The 19041-nt window shown below is 47.7% G+C and overlaps 1 protein-coding gene across 1 annotated transcript in view; it reads left to right on the forward strand.

The window, feature by feature from the left end:
* Positions 1-19041, forward strand: part of RSAD2 (radical S-adenosyl methionine domain containing 2) — a 42771-nt gene that overhangs the window by 22225 nt on the left and 1505 nt on the right. Inside the window, 2 exon segments of the mRNA XM_068165200.1 lie at positions 4471-4700; positions 5838-5987. Coding sequence (XP_068021301.1) covers positions 4471-4700; positions 5838-5987 — 380 coding nt within the window.

A 19041-nucleotide genomic window follows, 5' to 3' on the forward strand; every position in this document is an offset into this window, starting at 1 on the left:
ACTACCACTGGAGGTGCCCAGGAGGAGACCCGATAGGGTGCTTGGTGCCATGGCCCAGTTGATCAGGTGGGTTGGATTGGTTGATAGGCCGGACACGATGATCCCGAAGGTATCCTCCAACCTGGCCTCCTCCATTCCATTCTATTCTATTCTAATTGTTCTTGGTATCCCTAACTAAAATTTCTCTAGCCTTTATTTCTCACTTATGCCAATCCCTTTCAAGAATTTTCCATGGGGATTTAAATCCTTTTTCATTACCACAAAATAAGATCTCTATATTTATCAATCCAAACTGCCTATTTTTGGGCCTCCTTTTACAGTTTTACAGTTACAGCATTCAGGACAAAATACTCCTCAATTATAAGAGATACAAGACCATTTCTTACAACATTTAAAACATTTCAAGTTACCCATCCCCCATGAGTTCTATGATGTTTTATACACAGAATGAAATGGGGATATTCCTCAATGTTCTCTTGCAACACAGATTCAATATCACACGCTATTGCATATATTTCAGGAGGTGGGTCTGTCTTGTAAGTTCCGGAGCTTTCAGACTGAGATGTTACAGTATTGCATCAAGTACTTATCTGTCAGCACTAACTGCAGTCTCGGAGATGCTTCCAATCATCTGTGTAAGTGGTGTGGAATTCATGCTGATGTCAGTTTTGCTTTCTCTGTAGAGTCACTCTAATCTCTCCAGGCTCAGAAGTTACTGTCCTTTTACTCGCGACACATGAGTCCACCCTTTTTCTGCAGTCCGGACAGCTGTAATCTGTTGTTGACAAAACAAAAAAAGATCTCTCCCAAGAGAGTGTATTCGGTCTCTGAAACAACTTACAAATCATTTAAACAAATCCTTTTCCAGATTCTATTTCTATAGTTTCAAGCAGGAGCACCTTAAAAGGTTCCCCTTTAGCTGCAATTACTGTTGCTGGGGTTTTTCCTTCTCAACCCTCTTAGGAGTCTTAGGAATCTTTTGTATAATAGATTTTCTGCTCCCATATCTACCAAAAAAATTACCTCCTCCTTCTGGGGACTCATTTGATATTCTTGTCCCCAGAATATACAGCCCCTGACACCTTTATCCATGATCGATAGCACCCCAAAGGTCCGAGCAGCTACCTGATTTCTGACTTTCCCTTACAGCAGTTACAAGCAGTTTAGCCTCTGCTTTTTGTTTCTCTTCATCCCGCCTTACATATAGTTTCTGAGCTTCCCATAGTAACTCCTCTAATCCCCTATCTTGCCAATCCTCGATCTTTTCCAGTTTCTTTCTAATATCTCCCCATGATTTCACCACAAACTGTGTCCTGAGAAGTATCACTCCAACTGCAGGATTGGGGTCTATTCCAGAGTACATGTGCAAATCTTTCTTTAATTTTCCCATCCACTCCGTGGGAAATTCATCCTTCCTCTGTTGGTCACTAAAAGCTTTATCAAAATTCTGTCCTCTAGGAACAGCTTCCCTAATTCCTTGTATTATTATAGTTCTCAGGTCACTCATAGTCTGTCTCCCTTGGGGCTGCTGATGGTCCCACCCAGGGTCTTGATTAGGCCACTTTTGATCTCCTGGTGGCCCCCCCTGATTCTGCCTTTCCCATATTCTCATACCAGCCTGTCTAATTATGTTTCTTTCCTCTGCAGTGAATAGAATACTCAAAATAGACTGCATCTCTTTCCAAGTATATGCATTGGGACCCAAAAATTGGTCCAGTCTCTCAGCTACACCTAAGGGATCATCCAGCAAGGTACCCATCTCTTTCTTAAAACTGCAGACATCTGATGTACTGAGAGGTACAGTCACAAACCCTATTCCTCCTTGCTGCCCCCCCATAGGCACTTCCCTGAGTGGATGTAATCCTACACTGTCTCCCTCTTGTTCATTCCTGTCATTCCTCACTCTGCTTCTTGTTTGGGTGGGTGAAGGAGAAGTTGGTTGCAGGGCTATTTGATTTAGGGGACCTTGACCCCTGTTCTGGTGAAAAGGTGGTGGTAGGTTATCCAGGGGTTCCCATTTCTCCTTCTCCTTGTCTTTGTCCTTATCCTCAGTTCTTAATATTGGAACAGGAGAGGGCCGTGAGACCCTAATCCAAATAGCAACATATTCAGCTTCTTCCTTACTAAAACACTTTTTAGAATTCACATGATGGTTCAAAGCTTGGCAAATCCAATCCTCAAAAGATCCAAAAATAGGCCAAAACACATGTGGTCTTAATGATTCTTTTGGCCATACCTCCATACAGTAGTGAATCATTCTTTCTTTTGATTTCCCTTTTCTCTGTCCATCATCCTCCCAGTACTGAATGAGCATTCCTAACGGACTCTCTGGAGGAATAGAAGGTAAAGCCTTCTCTCCACCCTGCTTTGATGACTTACTCTTCTTTTGTCCCATTTTCTCCTGACTACCACAAATATTACAAATAATAAACAAATAAAATAAAACTAAAATAAAATAAAATTAAAATAAAAAACTAAACAAAATCCAAAGAATTCCTGCTCAGGAATACCATTCCTGGCTACCACAAATACTCATGCGAGTGGAACAGTCTAAACAATTCCTACTCACGAATACAGTTCCTGGCTACTACAAATACTCATGCAAGTGGAACAATACCACAAATAATCATGCAAGCGGAATAATCAAAATAATTCCTACTCACGAATACCCCTCTTCTTTACCAGCCAGAGCCACCGCACCAGATCCACCGCACCTCCCCCCTTGCAGAACCTGAAACAGCGGACTCAAACACTCAAACTATGGTAGCCGAATACAAATGTAGCCGAATCCTTCCCCCCCCAAGCTGTATTCCCACCACCATGGTCGTCGTCGCTTGGATCTCGTATACGAAGTTTTACAGGGTCCACGTCCTCCAATTGGACGTCAAACAACAAAACAATATAAAAAAAAAGAAGAAAAAAAAAAGGAAAATAAAATAAAAGAAAAAAAATTAAAAATTTCTTTGCTTGCCTTTATTGAGTTCTGATCGTGCTGACCATTCCGTCTTTTGACTACAATGAAGCCACAGAAAATGCTGTGGGGCGCCCCTTCATTTGCAGTTCAAAAGATGTGAAGGTTCAGACGATTCCTGGCCAATGCACCATTTGTTATAGATGACTCCAGGTAAAAGTTTTTGGTAACAGATTTATTGGCACTAAAAGATCGTAAAAAGGCAATAAAAGCAATAAAAGCAAGCAAAGCAACCGGTTGGGCATGTGAGGGTACAAAACTTCACCCAAAAAGCAACCTTACAATAGTTTTCTTCATCTTATATAGTTACATCATCTACATAAGCAAACTTATGCTAAATAGAAGGCAGGCATATGATAATTAGTCTTAGAATAGATGGTCAAATCCCTTCTCCCTACATTCAGTGTGGTAAGGGTCAAAGCATCCACTTTCATGCATGCCCAATTGTGCAGGCTTCTTATCTGAAGAAAACAAATTCCTAGTTCTGAATGTTTAAGACAGCTCCTCGTCAGCCGTGATGTCTCCAATTAACCAGACAGTATCCTTGCAAGTCTGCAAGATAGGTTTCTTTCCCTTTACCCTCTAAACAGGCCTCACAAGATCCTGACCCTTAATCCCACTGCACTCTAAGTCTTATAATTTTAACACAAATCACCAGTATATTCATAACATAAATATAGCATTTCCCTTTGCTCCTCCGGTGGGCTAGCTGTGGTTATTTTTTTTTTCTTATCTTTGTGGGGGGAGAAGGCTGAGACTTTCTCTCTAACCCTCCACACCTGGAGAAGAGGAGGCTCAGGGGAGACCTTCTTGCTCTCTCCAACTCCCTGAAGGGAGGTTGCAGCCAGGTGGGGTTTGGTCTGTTCTCCCAGGCAAGCAGCACCAGTACAAGAGGACACAGTCTCAAGATATGCCAGGGGAGGTTTAGGCTGGATGTTAGGAAGAAATTCTTCCCAGCAAGAGAGATTGGCCATTGGGATGTGCTGCCCAGGGAGTTGGTGGAGTTACCATAGAATCATAGAATCACAGAATTGTCAGGGTTGGAAGGCACCTCAAGGCTCAGCCAGTTCCAACCCTCCTGCCATGGCCAGGGACACCTCACACTACAGCAGGTTGCTCACAGCCACATCCAGCCTGGCTGCAAACACCTCCAGGCAGGAGGCTTCCACCACCTCCCTGGGCAACCTGTGCCAGTCTCTCACCACCCTCATGGGGAACAACTTCTTCCTAACATCCAATCTCAATCTCCCCATTTCTAGTTTTCCTCTATCCCCCCCAGTCCTATCACTCCCTGACACTCTAGACAGCATCACTGGAGGTGTTTAAGAAGAACCTGGATGAGGCACTGGGTGCCCTGGCTTCCTTGCTTGGCTGGTGCTGGGTGGCAGGTTTGGGCTGGATGATCTCTGAGGTCTTTTCCATCCTGGTGACTCTGTGATTCTGTAGCTCTTCCCTCTGAGGGGCTGGGTGTTGAATGGTGTTTGCAACCCTGCTTGCAGGTGAATATTTAGACATCCTGGCCATTTCCTGTGACAGTTTTGAGGAGGAGGTCAACGCTTTGATCGGCCATGGGCAGGGCAAGAGGAGCCACCTGGGGAACCTGCGGCGGCTGAGGCGCTGGTGCCGAGACTACGCCATGGCCTTCAAACTCAACTCAGTCATCAACAGATTCAACGTGGAGGAAGACATGAACCAGCAGATCCAGGCCCTCAGCCCTGTGCGCTGGAAGGTGAGGAGCTGATGGCTGCTTTGGGTCTCCTATCTGGATCACAGCCTTGTTAGGCTGGGAAAAGGCCTCCAAAATTGCCCAGCCCAGCCCTTGACCCAACACCACCGTGGCCACCAAACCATGGCCCCAAGAGTCATGGCCACAGGGTTCTGAAACACGTCCCAGGCAGCCTGTGCCAGGGCCTCAGGACCCTCCATGCTCCAGTCTGACCCTGCTCTCCCTCAGCTTCAAACCATTCCCCCTGGCTCCAGACCCCCTCAGGAGAAGTCTCTCTGCAGCCTTCCTGCAGGATCCCTTCAGGTCCTGGCAGGCGGCTCTGAGGTCCCCCTGGAGCCTTCTCCTCTGCAGGCTGCACAGCCCCAGCTCCCTCAGCCTGTGCTCCCAGCAGAGCTGCTCCAGCCCTTGCAGCATCTTTGTGGCCTCCTCTGGGCTCACTCCAGCAGCTCTGTGTCCTTCTTCTGCTGGGGACACCAGAACTGGAGGTAGAATTGGAGGAGGGGTCTCAGCAGAGCAGAGTCAAGGGGGGAAATCCCCTCTCTTGCCCTGCCTTAGTTCATTTCTTCACCATAAGTAATTTCCACTCAACACAAATCACAGAATGGTTTGGGTTGGAAAGGACCTCCAAAGCTCATCCAGTCCAACCCCCTGCACTCAGCAGGGGCATCTTCCACAATATCAGGTTGCTCAGAGCCCTGTCCAGCCTGACCTTGAGGGATGGAGCCTCGACCACCTCCCTGGGCAACCTGTTCCAGTAACTGGCGTCCTCTGGACTCTCTCCAGTAGCTCTGTGTCCTTCTCCTGCTGGGGACACCAGAGCTGGAGGCAGGATTGGAGGTGAGGTCTGAGCAGAGCCCAGAGGCAGAATCCCCTCTCCTGCCCTGCTGCCCACACCCCTCTGGCTGCAGCCCAGCACACAGCTGCCTGCTGGGCTGCAGGAGGGCACTGCTGACTCCTGGGGAGCTGCTCAGCACCCAACACCCCCAAGTGTCTGTCTTCATGTCACAGTTTGTGTCAGTGTGGCTCTAGTGACAGGAGAATTAAGGACATTCCTGCTGAAGGCTTTTGCCATGGGGTCAGCTCCATAGTCTCCTGCCAAGTGCAAACAGCAAATCTTAAGGAGGTGCTCTCTGCCCTCAGGTGTTCCAGTGCTTGCTCATTGAAGGGGAGAACTGTGGTGAGGATGCCCTGAGAGAAGCAGAGAAATTTGTTATCAGTGATGAGGAATTTGAAAAGTTCCTGGCTCGCCACAAGGACATCTCCTGCTTGGTACCTGAGTCTAATCAGAAGGTAAGAATGAACCTGGCCTGTTGGACCTTCATGGAGCTGGGCAGGAGCTAGAGGCTTTCCTGGCAATGAACACTTCTCCTGTGAGCATTGTCTGAGAAAGGGCACAGCTTTGTCAGCCACTGCTTTGTTATGGTGGAAACCAAGGTTTCCTGCTTTCCTTCAAGCTTTTTACTGAGCACAAAGTTAAGAGTAGAGTTAAAAAGTGTTTAAAAACAGCAGGAGCCTTCTGACAGCATTGTGTGGGCTCCAGGACACTGAATCATAGAATGATGGAATTGGTTTGGTTGTAAGAGACCTTCAAGAGACCTTCAAGGAGCAGGGAAGTGATTGTGCCCCTCCCTGCACCTTGAATGCTGGGCTCAGTTTTGGGCTCCTCACTCCCAGAAGGACATTGAGGAGCTGGAGCAGGTCAAGAGAAGGGCAACAAAACTGGGGAAGGGTCTGGAGAACAGGGCTAGGGAGGAGCAGCTGAGGCAGCTGGGGGTGTTCAGTGTGGAGAAGAGGAGGCTGAGGGAGACCTCATTGCTCTCTGCAGCTCCCTGAGAGGAGGCTGGAGACAGGAGGGGGTTGGTCTCTTCTCCCCAATATCAGGTAACAGGAGGAGAGGAAATGGCCTGGAACGGTGCCAGGGGAAGTTTAAGTTGAATTTTAGGGGAAATTCCATGACTGCAAGAGTGGTCAGGGACTGGCACAGGCTGCCCAGGGAGGTGGTGGAGTCACCTTGCCTGGAAGTGCTCAAGGAATGTGTGGCCATGGCACTTTGGGACATGGTTTAGTGGCCATGGTGGGGTTGGGTTGCTGGTTGGACCTCTTGGAGGCCTTTTCCAAATGAAAGATTTCTCAGATTATGTGGTTCCAGCTGTTGGGCTCTTGCTTGGTGCAGAACTGACAGCTTTTCAAGCTGGGAGGCTACCTTTGACCTGGGAGGACACCTTGGTGGGCTGGGGTGATAATCAAGCAGGCCACATCATGTCATTTGGTAGGAAAATGACATCACCATACCAGTATGCAAAAAGTTCTGCTGTTCTGGGAGTTAAGCAAAAGCTTTGATATTATTTAAAACACCTTTATCCAGCTGGGCTTTCACATTTCACTTAGACACTGCCTGAAAGCGTTAAAGATCAGGCTTTGAGTCCATAGTTGTTTGTTTAGAATCCCAGAATGGCTCAGTTTGGAAGAGGCCTCAGAGCTCATCTCCTCCAAGCTCCCCACCATGGGCAGGGACAACTCTCAGCTAGACTCAGCTGCTCAAGGCCTCATCCAGCCTGACTCTGAACATCCCCAGGCAGGAGGCAGCCACAGCCTCCCTGGGCAGCCTGTGCCAGAGGCTCAGCAGCCTCCTACCAAAGAACTTTGTCTTCAGCTTCAGTCCAACCCTGTTCTGCCTCAGCTTCAAACCATTCCCCTTTGACCTTCTTGCTCTCTCCAACTCCCTGAAGGGAGGTCGTAGCCAGGTGGGGGTTGGTCTCTTCTCCCAGGCACCCAGCACAAGAGGACACAGTCTCAAACTGTGCCAGGGGACATTCAGGCTGGATGTTAGGAAGAAGTTCTTCACAGAGCCATTGGAATGAGCTGCCCAGGGAGGTGGTGGAGTCACCATCCCTGGAGATCTTCAAGAAGAGCCTGGATGAGGCACTTGGTGCCATGGTCTGGTTGATTGGATAGGGCTGGGTGCTAGGTTGGACTGGATGATCTTGGAGGTCTCTTCCAACCTGGTTGATTCTATGATTCTATGTCACCACTACTGCTAAGTCACCACCACTAAGCCACATCCCTCAGCACCACATCCATGAGTCTTTGAAACAGCTGCAGGGATGGTGACTCCACCACCTCCCTGGGTAGCCTGTTTGGACACAAGGAGGAAGGGTTTGGACCTCAGGAGGAAGTTCTGCACAAATGAGAGTGGTGAAATAGTGCAACAGGTTGCTCAGGCATATGGTTGAGGTCCCATCCCTGGAGACATTCAAGATGGGACTGGATGTGGCCCTGGGCAGCCTGAGCTAGTTGGAGGTGTCCCTGCTGAGCACAGGGGAGGTTGGACAAGACGACCTTGGAGGGTCCCTTCCTCCCCAGTGCAATCTGTGCATCTGTTCCAGTGCCTGGGAAGCCTTCCTGGGAAGACTTCTTTTTTCCTGAGGCAACATTTGTATTTTAATCCTAACTTGCCTCACTTCCTTTCTCTCTGCAAGCATTGCTGTGCTGTGTTGGACACGGTTTTCCCTCCCCCCACACACACTTCTGATGAAGGTTCCTGCTGAAATGGCTTCAAACTGTGTCATGAGTAACTTGGAGGATAAGTCTTAAGCATTCAATGTACCCTGCAGAGGGATTTACACCTTCTGCAGAGGGATTTACACCTTGTGCAGAGGGATTTACCCCTGCCATTCTTCTGATAGCACCAAAGAGCTTTGCAGCAGAAATGTTTTATATTCGCCCCGTGGAGCTTCAGAGTTGAAGGGGAAAGCCCTTAAGTAGGAGCTGCTACTCCTGAGTAAGGGAAGATGCAGCTCTGAAAGCACTGTGAAAGTAGGTCCATGTCTAACCCCTTGCTTTCTGTTTGGACTCTTGATCTAGCTTTAATAACAAAACACGGTCTTGATACCTTCCTCTCCCGATGCAAGGAAATTAGCAGATACACGTTAATTATCACCGAGAGCAGGATTACAGACACCAAATAAATCACCTTTGGATCCCAGCCATCACCTAAAGTTATTCTCTCCTCCGCTGATATCTTAAAGCCTTTTATCTCAATCAGGAGAGTGCTAGAGGTCACATTTCTGTATCTTGCTGGCCACAAGAAATCAACACATTTTCCATACCATAGTCTAACTCTATACATAAACCACAAATAAATTGTCCGCACCAAATATTTACCCAGGTAATCCAAAATCAAACCCAAACAATATCTGTAAACCAGAGCCCCAAAAATTGAAAAAAATAAATGCTCTAAAAACCACAGCACCTTCATGTTTGCTAATCTGGCTATAAAACACTAAAGCAATAAATCAATAAATTAAGCTAATTATCTGCCACACGTTGGGAAGCCAAGAAAAAAAAATGTCGAGGGTTGAAGGGGAAGGCCGCAAAGCCTTCTTCCCCCCCCTGTAAGTAAAGGGAAGAAAATTGAAAGGAAAAAAAAAACCACAGCCAGATTAGCAAAGGAATGTGCTATACTTACAAAGCAGTTTAGGGAATGCAGGTTTATATACAGAATTTACAGTATTTACAATATATACAGAAATATACAACAAAGTAACACAGAAATGAGATTCCCTTCCCCCCGTCTGGAGGAAGGGTTTCCCCCCGTACCCCCTTCTCTCCCCTTTTTCCCCAAAAAGGGTTAGAAAGAGAGAAAAAAGAGCAAATGTTAATTAAAAACAGTTATGTGTTAGAATGTTAGAAGAGGCCTTATCTTTTTCCAAGGTCAGTCTGGCCGAAAGCCCAGAAAGCTGCGAGCTGTGCAAGAAAGGGGAGAAAATGCAAGACTGCCCACAAGTCTCTGCTGTACTCCAAGTTCAAAGGTGCTTTCTACCAATCTACCAATGAAATTAGTTTAGATCTGTCTTTCGTTTATAAACATTCAGCCACAATGTCCCCTTTGTTAAAGGGACATCCTCAAACGGTCACAACTCTCCTAGTATAGTATCATAGTATCATAGTATCATTCAGGGTTGGAAGGGACCACAAGCATCATCTAGTTCCAACCCCCCTGCCATGGGCAGGGACACCCCACACTAGATCAGGATGGCCAGAGCCTCATCCAGCCTGGTCTTAAACACCTCCAGGGACGGGGCCTCGACCACCTCCCTGGACAACCCATTCCAGGGTCTCACCACTCTCATGGTGAAGAGCCTCCTCCTCACATCTAGCCTGAATCTCCCCACCTCCAGCTTCATTCCATTCCCCCTAGTCCTATCACTACCTGAGATCCTGAGAAGTCCTTCCCCAGCCTTCCTGTAGGCCCCCTTCAGATCCTGGAAGGCCACAATTCGGTCTCCTGGGAGCCTTCTCCTCTCCAGCCTGCACAACCCCAACTCCCTCAGTCTGTCCTCACAGCAGAGCAGCTCCAGCCCTCTGCTCCTCCTCGTGGCCCTTCTCTGGACACCCTCCAGCACCTCCAGATCCTTCCTGGCACAGAGGCTCCAGAACTGGACCCAGAGCTCCAGCTGTGGTCTCAGCAGAGTGGAGCAGAGGGGCAGAATCCCCTCCCTGGCCCTGCTGGCCACACTTCTCTTGCTGCAGCCCAGGCTCTGCTTGGCTCTCTGGGCTGCAAGTGCTCACTGCTGGCTTCTGTTGAGCTTCTCCTCCACCAGCACCCCCAGGTACTATTCTTCAGGTAGAGATGGTTCTTAGCAGCTTAGGGAGATGAATCCCATAGAATCCCAGAATGGGTCAGGTTGGAAGGGTCCTCTAGAGGTCTCCTACTCCAAGCTCCATCACTGAGTCTCTTTCCCTCTCTGGACCAAGACACCTTCCCTTCCCTTCCCTTCCCTTCCCTTCCCTTCCCTTCCCTTCCCTTCCCTTCCCTTCCCTTCCCTTCCCTTCCCTTCCCTTCCCTTCCCTTCCCTTCCCTTCCCTTCCCTTCCCTTCCCTTCCCTTCCCTTCCCTTCCCTTCCCTTCCCTTCCCTTCCCTTCCCTTCCCTTCCCTTCCCCTTTTCCCTTTCTTTCCTTTTCCTGTTCGATTTTATTTCCATTTTTCTTCCCTTTCTTATTTAATTATTTTTTATTTTCTCATTTATTTTCTGCCCTTTGACTTCCTCTTTTCTTCCTTCTCCCCCTCCTCTCCCTCCCCACGTACCAGTAGCTTTAGTGCCTCCACGTACTAGTACACCCAGTGGCTTGCTCCTGCTGCAGCAGATGCCAGCTGTAGCACACAGCAGGCAGCTGTGGGGTGCACAAACTCCCATTCAGATCCATAAACCCTGCCTTGCTCTGTGTGTCCCTCTGCAAGTGGCTGTTCTTGTGCTGCAAGACATCCTTTGTGCCTAGGGGGGAAGCTGCAGGGTAAACAAAATGGGGCTGAAAATTTGGTGTGTGTGGAATTCAGGCACTGCAGATGGATTTTATCAGAAGCTTTTGAGTTCTGCTAAGTATCTTAAGGAATTGACATCATAGTTTGTTACATGGAATCATGGAATCACAGGGGATTGGAAGGGACTTGTGGAGATCATCCAGTCCAGAGCAGGACCACCCAGGGCAGATCACACAGGAACACATCCAGGTGGGGCTGGAAAGTCTCCAGAGCAGGAGGCTTTACAACCTCTCTGGGCAGCCTGCTCCAGGCCTCCAGCACCCTCTACACCAAAGAAGTTTCTCCTCATGTTGAGGTGTATGGGAGGCGACGGAGATTGGAATCAATACAGCTGACCAATGTGATCGAGTATTGTTCCTTTATTATCACAGTATCACAGTATCACAGTATCACTTAGGTTGGAAAGGACCTCGAGGATCATTGAGTCCAACCTATCAACGCAGACCCCATGACTAGACCATGGCACCAAGTGCCACGTCCAATCTCCCCTCGAACGCCTCCAGGGTCGATGACTCAACCACCTCCCTGGGCAACCCGTTCCAATGACGAATGACTCGCTCGGTGAAGAACTTCCTCTTCACCTCGAATCTAAACCTCCCCTGGCGCAGCCTGAGACTGTGTCCTCTTGTTCTGGTGCTGGTTGCCTGGGAGAAGAGGCCAACCCCTTCCTGGCTACAACCACCCTTCAGGTAGTTGTAGAGGGCAATGAGGTCACCCCTGAGCCTCCTCTTCTCCAGGCTAAACAATCCCAGCTCCCTCAGCCTTTCCTCATAGGGCTTGTGTTCAAGGCCTCTCACCAGCCTTGTTGCCCTTCTCTGGACACGCTCAAGTGTTTCGATGTCCTTCTTAAACTGAGGGGCCCAGAACTGGACACAGTACTCAAGGTGCGGCCTAACCAAAGCAGAGTACAGGGGCACAATGACCTCCCTGCTCCTGCTGGCCACACTATTCCTAATGCAGGCCAGGATGCTATTGGCCCTCCTGGCCACCTGGGCACACTGCTGGCTCATATTCAGGTGGCTGTCGATCAGCACACCCAGGTCCCTCTCTGTTTGGGAGCTCTCCAGCCACTCCGACCCCAGCCTATAGCTCTGCATGGGATTGCCGTAGCCAAAGTGCAGCACTCGGCACTTGGACTTGTTGAATGCCATCCCACTGGACTCTGCCCACCTGTCCAGTCGGTCGAGGTCCCTCTGCAGAGCCTTTCTACCCTCTAACTGACTAACATCTGCCCCTAACTTTGTGTCATCTGCAAACTTGCTGATGACTGACTCTACCCCTTCATCCAGATCATCGATGAATATGTTGAAGAGGACAGGGCCCAGCACTGATCCCTGGGGGACACCACTAGTGACTGGCCTCCAGCTGGATGTGGCACCGTTCATGACCACTCTCTGGGCCCAGCCCTCCAGCCAGTTCCTAACCCAGCACAGAGTGTAATGGTCCAATCCACGGGCTGACAGCTTAGTCAGCAGTTTGCTGTGGGGGACGGTGTCAAAGGCCTTGCTGAGGTCCAGGTAGACCACATCCACAGGCTCCCCACATCCAACAGACGGGTCACCTGATCATAGAAAGAGATCAGGTTGGAGAGGCAGGATCTGCCCTTCCTAAATCCATATTGGCTGGACCTGAGCCCTTGGCCATCCTTCAGGTGCGCAGTTATTGCCGCCAGGATAATCTGCTCCATCACTTTCCCTGGCACTGAGGTCAGGCTGACCGGCCTGTAGTTTCCAGGTTCCTCCATCCGACCCTTCTTGTGGATGGGGACCACGTTGGCCAGTTTCCAGTCATCTGGGACCTCACCGGTGAGCCAGGACTGGAGGAAAATGATGGAGAGTGGCCTAGCTAGCACATCTGCCAGCTCTCTCAGCACCCTAGGATGGATCCCATCTGGTCCCATGGACTTGTGAATATCCAAGTGGCTCAGCAGGTCCCGAACTAATTCCTCATGGATTTCCGGGGCATTACACTGCTCCCCGACCCCATCGCCCAGCTCCGGAGGCCACTCGTCCTGAACTCCTGCCTTGCTGTTAAAAATTGAGGCAAAGAAGGTGTTCAGGACCTCAGCTTTCTCCTCATCTTCAGTCACCGTGTTCCCCTCCAGGTCCACTAGGGAGTGCAGGTTCTTCCTGCCCTTCTTCTTATTGTTAATGTATTTATAAAAATGCTTTTTATTGTCTTTGACTGAGGTGGCCAGCTTCAGTTCCAGCTGGGCCTTAGCCTCCCTAATTTTATTCCTACATAATCTAACAGCTTCCTTGAACATACCTCGAGAAGCCTTCCCCTCCTTCCAAAGGTGATACAGCCTCTTCTTCCCCCTTAAATCCTCCAGGAGCTGCTTGCTCATCCAGGCCGGTCGCCTTCCCCGCCGGCTTGCCTTCCAGCACGTGGGAACCGCCAATTCCTGTGCCTTCAAGAGCTCCTGTTTGAAGTAGGTCCAACCCTCCTGAACCCCTTGGTTCATGAGGGCTGGTACCCAGGGGACTTTGCAGACAAGTTTCTTAAATAGGCTGAAGTTCGCCCTTTGGAAGTCCAAGGTGAAGGTTCTGTTGGTGCTCCTCCCTATCTCCCTGCATATTGAAAACTTCACTATCTCGTGGTCACTGCACCCTAGGCAGCCTCCCACGATCACGTCTCCCACCAGCCCTTCCCTATTGGAGAACAGCAGGTCAAGCAGAGCCTGTCCCCTGGTAGGCTCGCTTAACAGCTGTGTCAGGAAGCAGTCTTCCATTCGCTCCAGGAATCTTCTGGACTGCCTCGTCCCTGCTGAATTAAGTTCCCAGCAGATATCTGGGAGGTTGAAGTCACCAACAAGGACAAGATCTGATGATCTTGAGACAGCCTCCAGTTGCTTGTAGAACAACTCATCAGCCTCCTCATCCTGGTTGGGTGGTCTGTAACAGATTCCAATCAGGATGTCAGACTTGTTAGGTTGTCCTCTGATTTTGACCCACAGGCTCTCAACTCCCTCATCTTCCACCTCAAGTTGTGTGGCAGAGAGTGACTCCCTAATATACAGAGCCACCCCTCCTCCTCTTCTCCCTCGCCTGTCTCTCCTAAAGAGCCTGTGGCCCCCCATTGTAGCACTCCAATCGTGGGTGCTGTCCCACCAAGTTTCTGAGATGGCAACTACATCATAGTCGCCCTGATGGATTAGGACCTCCAACTCCTCTTGCTTGTTGCCCAGGCTGCGTGCATTGGCATACATGCATCGCAGCTGGGTTCCTGACTTCTCAACTGACCCTACCTTGCGCCCTACTCTTACCTCTGCAGAGGGACCGATTGCCTCACCCACCCCCTTCAGGCCTAGTTTAAAGCCCTCCTAATGAGCCCTGCCAACTCCAGCGCCAGGACTCTCTTACCCCTTCTAGATAGATGCACCCCATATCATAACCCAATCTCCTGGTTTAAATTCATGGATTTGGAAATCCAAAGGAACTGACTGAGATAACATCCCTTGAGCCCGTAAATGTTGTAATGTTCTCCCAATTACCATCACATAATTTCTAATGCTTTTGCCCCCCAATTCATAATTAGCCATTTCCCTCCCACCTTGTAAATAAGGTAGCCCAAACATCATTTCATAAGGTGATACACCAACATCAGATCTCAGCTGTGTCCTGATCCGGAGCAGGGCCGAGGGTAGGCACTTAACCCATGTCATCTGGGTCTCAATCATTAATTTGGTAAGGGTTTGTTTCAGTTTGACCTGGCCAGTCTCCAGACATGTTGGCACCTCACCTTTCTTCCCCAATACCCCACACAATACAGACCATAACCAACCAATCAGCCCAACGAATCAGCGCAACAATCAAGCACCACAGTCCCCAGTAATTCCCCTTGCGAAAGCCAAATATTATAACCAGTTTCTCACAATCCCTCCCCTTCTTTCTACTACATTTGGCTTGAGCCATAATAACCTAACTTGGCAACAATTCTACAACAAGCAAAATAATTCCAATTTAAACTTCCTGGTAAAGGGAATGGAATAACAATTGCTGTTCCGTGCCTGAAAATATTTCCTCTTTTACTTTAATAGGCACCATACACAGGGAGTGGCTATGGTATAATCCTGGGAATTAGGAGTCCGGTTTGACTTGCAACTCCACTCACATGGCCTATGGGGTTGCTGCCCACAGCCATGGTTCTAGATCTTCTTCGTGGCAATTACAGAGGTCTACCCGGTCTTGCCTCCTTCAATCCCACCAATATTCTGCTTGGATTATATCCCCGTGTCCAGGGAGGTTTTATGTTTTCAGGCAAGGACCATTACCACTCCTGCTCTGATACTGGAACTCGTCTGATGACCATCCTTAGGTCCTCCATTTGGGGTACCACAGTCCATTCGGTGGATGGATCCACAGGTCCTTTAACTCTTGTTGTGTGTGTCCATCCTCTCTCGGCTGTCCGCACTGCAGTCTCTGTAGTAAGCAAGACCTGAAAGGGTCCTTCCCACTGAGGTGTAAGTGTTTGTTCTTTCCACATTTTTATCATAACCCAATCTCCTGGTTTAAATTCGTGGATTTGGAAATCCAAAGGAACTGACTGAGATAACATCCCTTGAGCCCGTAAATGTTGTAATGTCCTCCCAATTACCATCACATAATTTCTAATGCTTTTGCCCCCCAATTCATAATTAGCCATTTCCCTCCCACCTTGTAAATAAGGTAGCCCAAACATCATTTCATAAGGTGATACACCAACATCAGATCTCAGCTGTGTCCTGATCCGGAGCAGGGCCGAGGGTAGGCACTTAACCCATGTCATCTGGGTCTCAATCATTAATTTGGTAAGGGTTTGTTTCAGTGTTTGGTTCATTCTTTCTACTCTTCCCGAGCTCTGTGGGTGCCAGAGGGTATGAAGTTCCCAATGTATGCCCAAACTGTCCATTAATTGTTGGACCACCTTTGATGTAAAATGAGTGCCTCAATCAGAATCTATCCGGTGTACCAACCCATACCTGGGAATTATGTCTTCCAATATCACTTTAGTTACTACATTGGCGGTTGCTCTGGAGACCGGCACAGCTTCTACCCAATGTGTCAAATGATCCACTAGAACTAGGAGGTATTTCCATCTGTTTATCTGAGGTAGTTCAGTAAAATCTACTTGAATAGCTTGGAAGGGGCGTAAGGATATGGTACGTCCCCCAGATGGAACCTGCCTCATGACTTTCTTGTTTACTTTTTGACATACTAGGCATTTGCTGGTTACCTGCCTAGCTATCTCATAAACTCCAATAGAGACATAATCCCGTAGGAAATGATCACACAGAGCTCTTGTTCCCCAATGGGTGTTAAGGTGTAATCGCTCAAGGATTTTTCGGGCTAAGGCTTTTGAAATCAGTTGTCTCCCATCCTCCAATTTCCAGATCCCTTTTTCATCTTTCCTCCCCCCTATCTTTTCAAGTGCCTGTTCCTCTGTAGGAGTGAATACTGGTGATTCCTCCTGTTCACCTGATGCTGTTACCTGTATATGGAGGACCCTCTCCTCTCCTTCTTCTGCTACTTGCTTAGCTTCACTGTCAGCTAAGTCGTTCCCTCTAATGATTAACGAAGTTCCCTTCTGATGTCTTTTTACATGAACCACTGATATTTCTTCTGGTAGTTTCAATGCCTCTAAGACTTCCCTGATTAGAGCTTCATGAATCAAATTTTTCCCTTTTGAATTTAACATCCCCCTTTCTTCCCAAATTTTTCCAAATGTATGAACTATTCCAAAAGCATACTTAGAGTCTGTATAAATGGTTCCCACTTGTGGTAGGGTTGGAAGGGTAAGGCCAAAAAGCCTCCTCCCTCCCCCCTGTAAATTAAAGGGAAAGAAAATTGAAGGGAAAGGGGAAAAAACCCCCACAGCTGAATTAGCAAAGCAGTGGAGCTGTATATTTACAAAGCAATGTAGGATATGCAAGGGAATATATACAAATTTACAATATTTACAATATATATGAAAATATACAACAGAGTAGCACAGAAATGAGAGTTCCCCCCTCTGCTGAGGGGGTTCCCCACCTCCGCTCTCCCCCTTTTCCCCAGAGTGGGTTAGAAAAAGAGAGAGAGAAAAAAAGATTAGAAGCAGTTGTGTTAATTGGAAAGCAGTTAATACAGGCCTTATCAATTTCAAGGCCAAAGCCTTGGCCGAAAGCCCAGGAGCTGCAAGCTGCTCCCCGAAGGAGAAGCGGAAGAAAGACTGAAGATAAAGTGCCGGAATGCCCAGGATACCCTCCTGCACTCCCAGTTCAGAAGGTGCTTCCTCCCACTCTACCAATGAAATTACTTTAGATCCTTCTTTTCGTTTATCAACTTCCGTCCACCATATTCCTTTTCTTAAGGGGACAGGCTCAACCGGTCACACCACTTTATTCATTAAAAGGTGCAAAGCCCGATTCAGTGCATATAACTCACAGGTCTGAGATGACCAATGGGAGGGTAATTTCCCTTTCTCAATCGTTTCCAATCTTAGCCCATCAACCACTGCATATCCTGACAAGCGTTTCCCATTTACACACCGAGAGGACCCATCCACAAAATATTTCTCCCCTTCTGGTAATTCCTGTTCAAATAAATCTTCCCTTGTTTTAGTCTGGTATTGAATAACCTCCAGACAGTCGTGTACTAAAGCTTCAGTAGGCTCCCCGTATAAAAATTGAGCTGGATTTAGGCTTTGGCTAGTGGAGATTGTTAGATCTGGACCATCAATCAAGATTGCTTCATATTTTAAAATCCTAGAATCAGTTAGCCATTTTTCTGCTTTTTGGTTCAGTATATTTCTCACTGAATGGGGAGTATATACTTCCAATTTTCCTCCTAGTGTTAATTTTCTACTTTCTTCCACCATGAGTGCTGTGGCTGCCACTGCTTGAATGCATGCCGGCCAACCTCGGCTTACAGGATCTAATAACTTTGATAAGTATGCTACTGGTTTACGTGACCCTCCCCATTCTTGAGTCAGAACTCCATAGGCCACCCCTCCTTCCACATTAACAAAGAGTTGGAATGGCATATCCAGGGAAGGGAGGCTCAAAACTGGAACAGTAGTCAAAGCCTTTTTAATTGTTTCAAATTTCTCCTTATCTTCCCCTGTCCAAACAAAGTTATCATCTCCTACTAATTTTTCATATAAAAACTTGACTAACTGGCTATATCTCTCAGTCCATAATCTACAATATCCTAGTAACCCTAATAATCTTCTGACTTGTTTCTTTGTTTTAGGGGCTTGGAGAGATATAATCCCTTCTACTCTTTCAGGATCTATCTTCCTGGCTCCATTACTTAACCATAGTCCTAAATATTTAACTTCAGGTTCCACAAATTGTAATTTGCTTTTAGATACCCTTAATCCTGAATTTCCCAGGAAATTCAAGAGGTTTATGGTGGTCCTTCTAACTTCAACTGCCCCTTCTCCTGAAATTAATAAATCATCTACATATTGTGTGATTAAAACATCCTTTTCCTGTGGAAATGACAATAACAATTTTTCCAGGTTTTGACCAAATAGATTGGGAGATTCTGTAAAACCTTGGGGTAATCTGGTCCACCTCAATTGTTGCTTTCTCCTGGTGACTGGATCTTCCCATTCAAAGGAAAAGATATCTCTACTGTTTTCAGCTAATGGGCAGGCCCAGAAAGCATCTTTAAGATCTATTACACTATACCATTTATGATTTGGAGGTATGTGACTCAACAATGTGTAAGGATTAGAAACTACAGGAAACCGAGTCACAGTTCTCTTATTCACCTCCCGCAGGTCTTGCACCAACCTGTAAGTTCCATCCTCTTTCTTTACTGGTAGTATGGGGGTGTTATGCGGGGACATGGGGTCTGTGTTGATAGGTTGGACTTGATGATCCTCGAGGTCCTTTCCAACCTAAGTGATACTGTGATACTGTGACATACAAGGTTCCAAGGTTCCCTCTTTAAGGAGGCGGTCTATAACTGGCTTTAATCCCTCTCTCCCTTCTTTAGGTATGGGATACTGTTTTACTCTGATAGGATGTTCTGGTTGCTCTATAGTTACTTGTAT

This window comes from Melanerpes formicivorus, unplaced genomic scaffold, assembly GCF_026170545.1.
Source record: "Melanerpes formicivorus ecotype bairdi unplaced genomic scaffold, bMelFor1.0.p_v2 SCAF_86, whole genome shotgun sequence".
Taxonomy (NCBI): domain Eukaryota; kingdom Metazoa; phylum Chordata; class Aves; order Piciformes; family Picidae; genus Melanerpes; species Melanerpes formicivorus.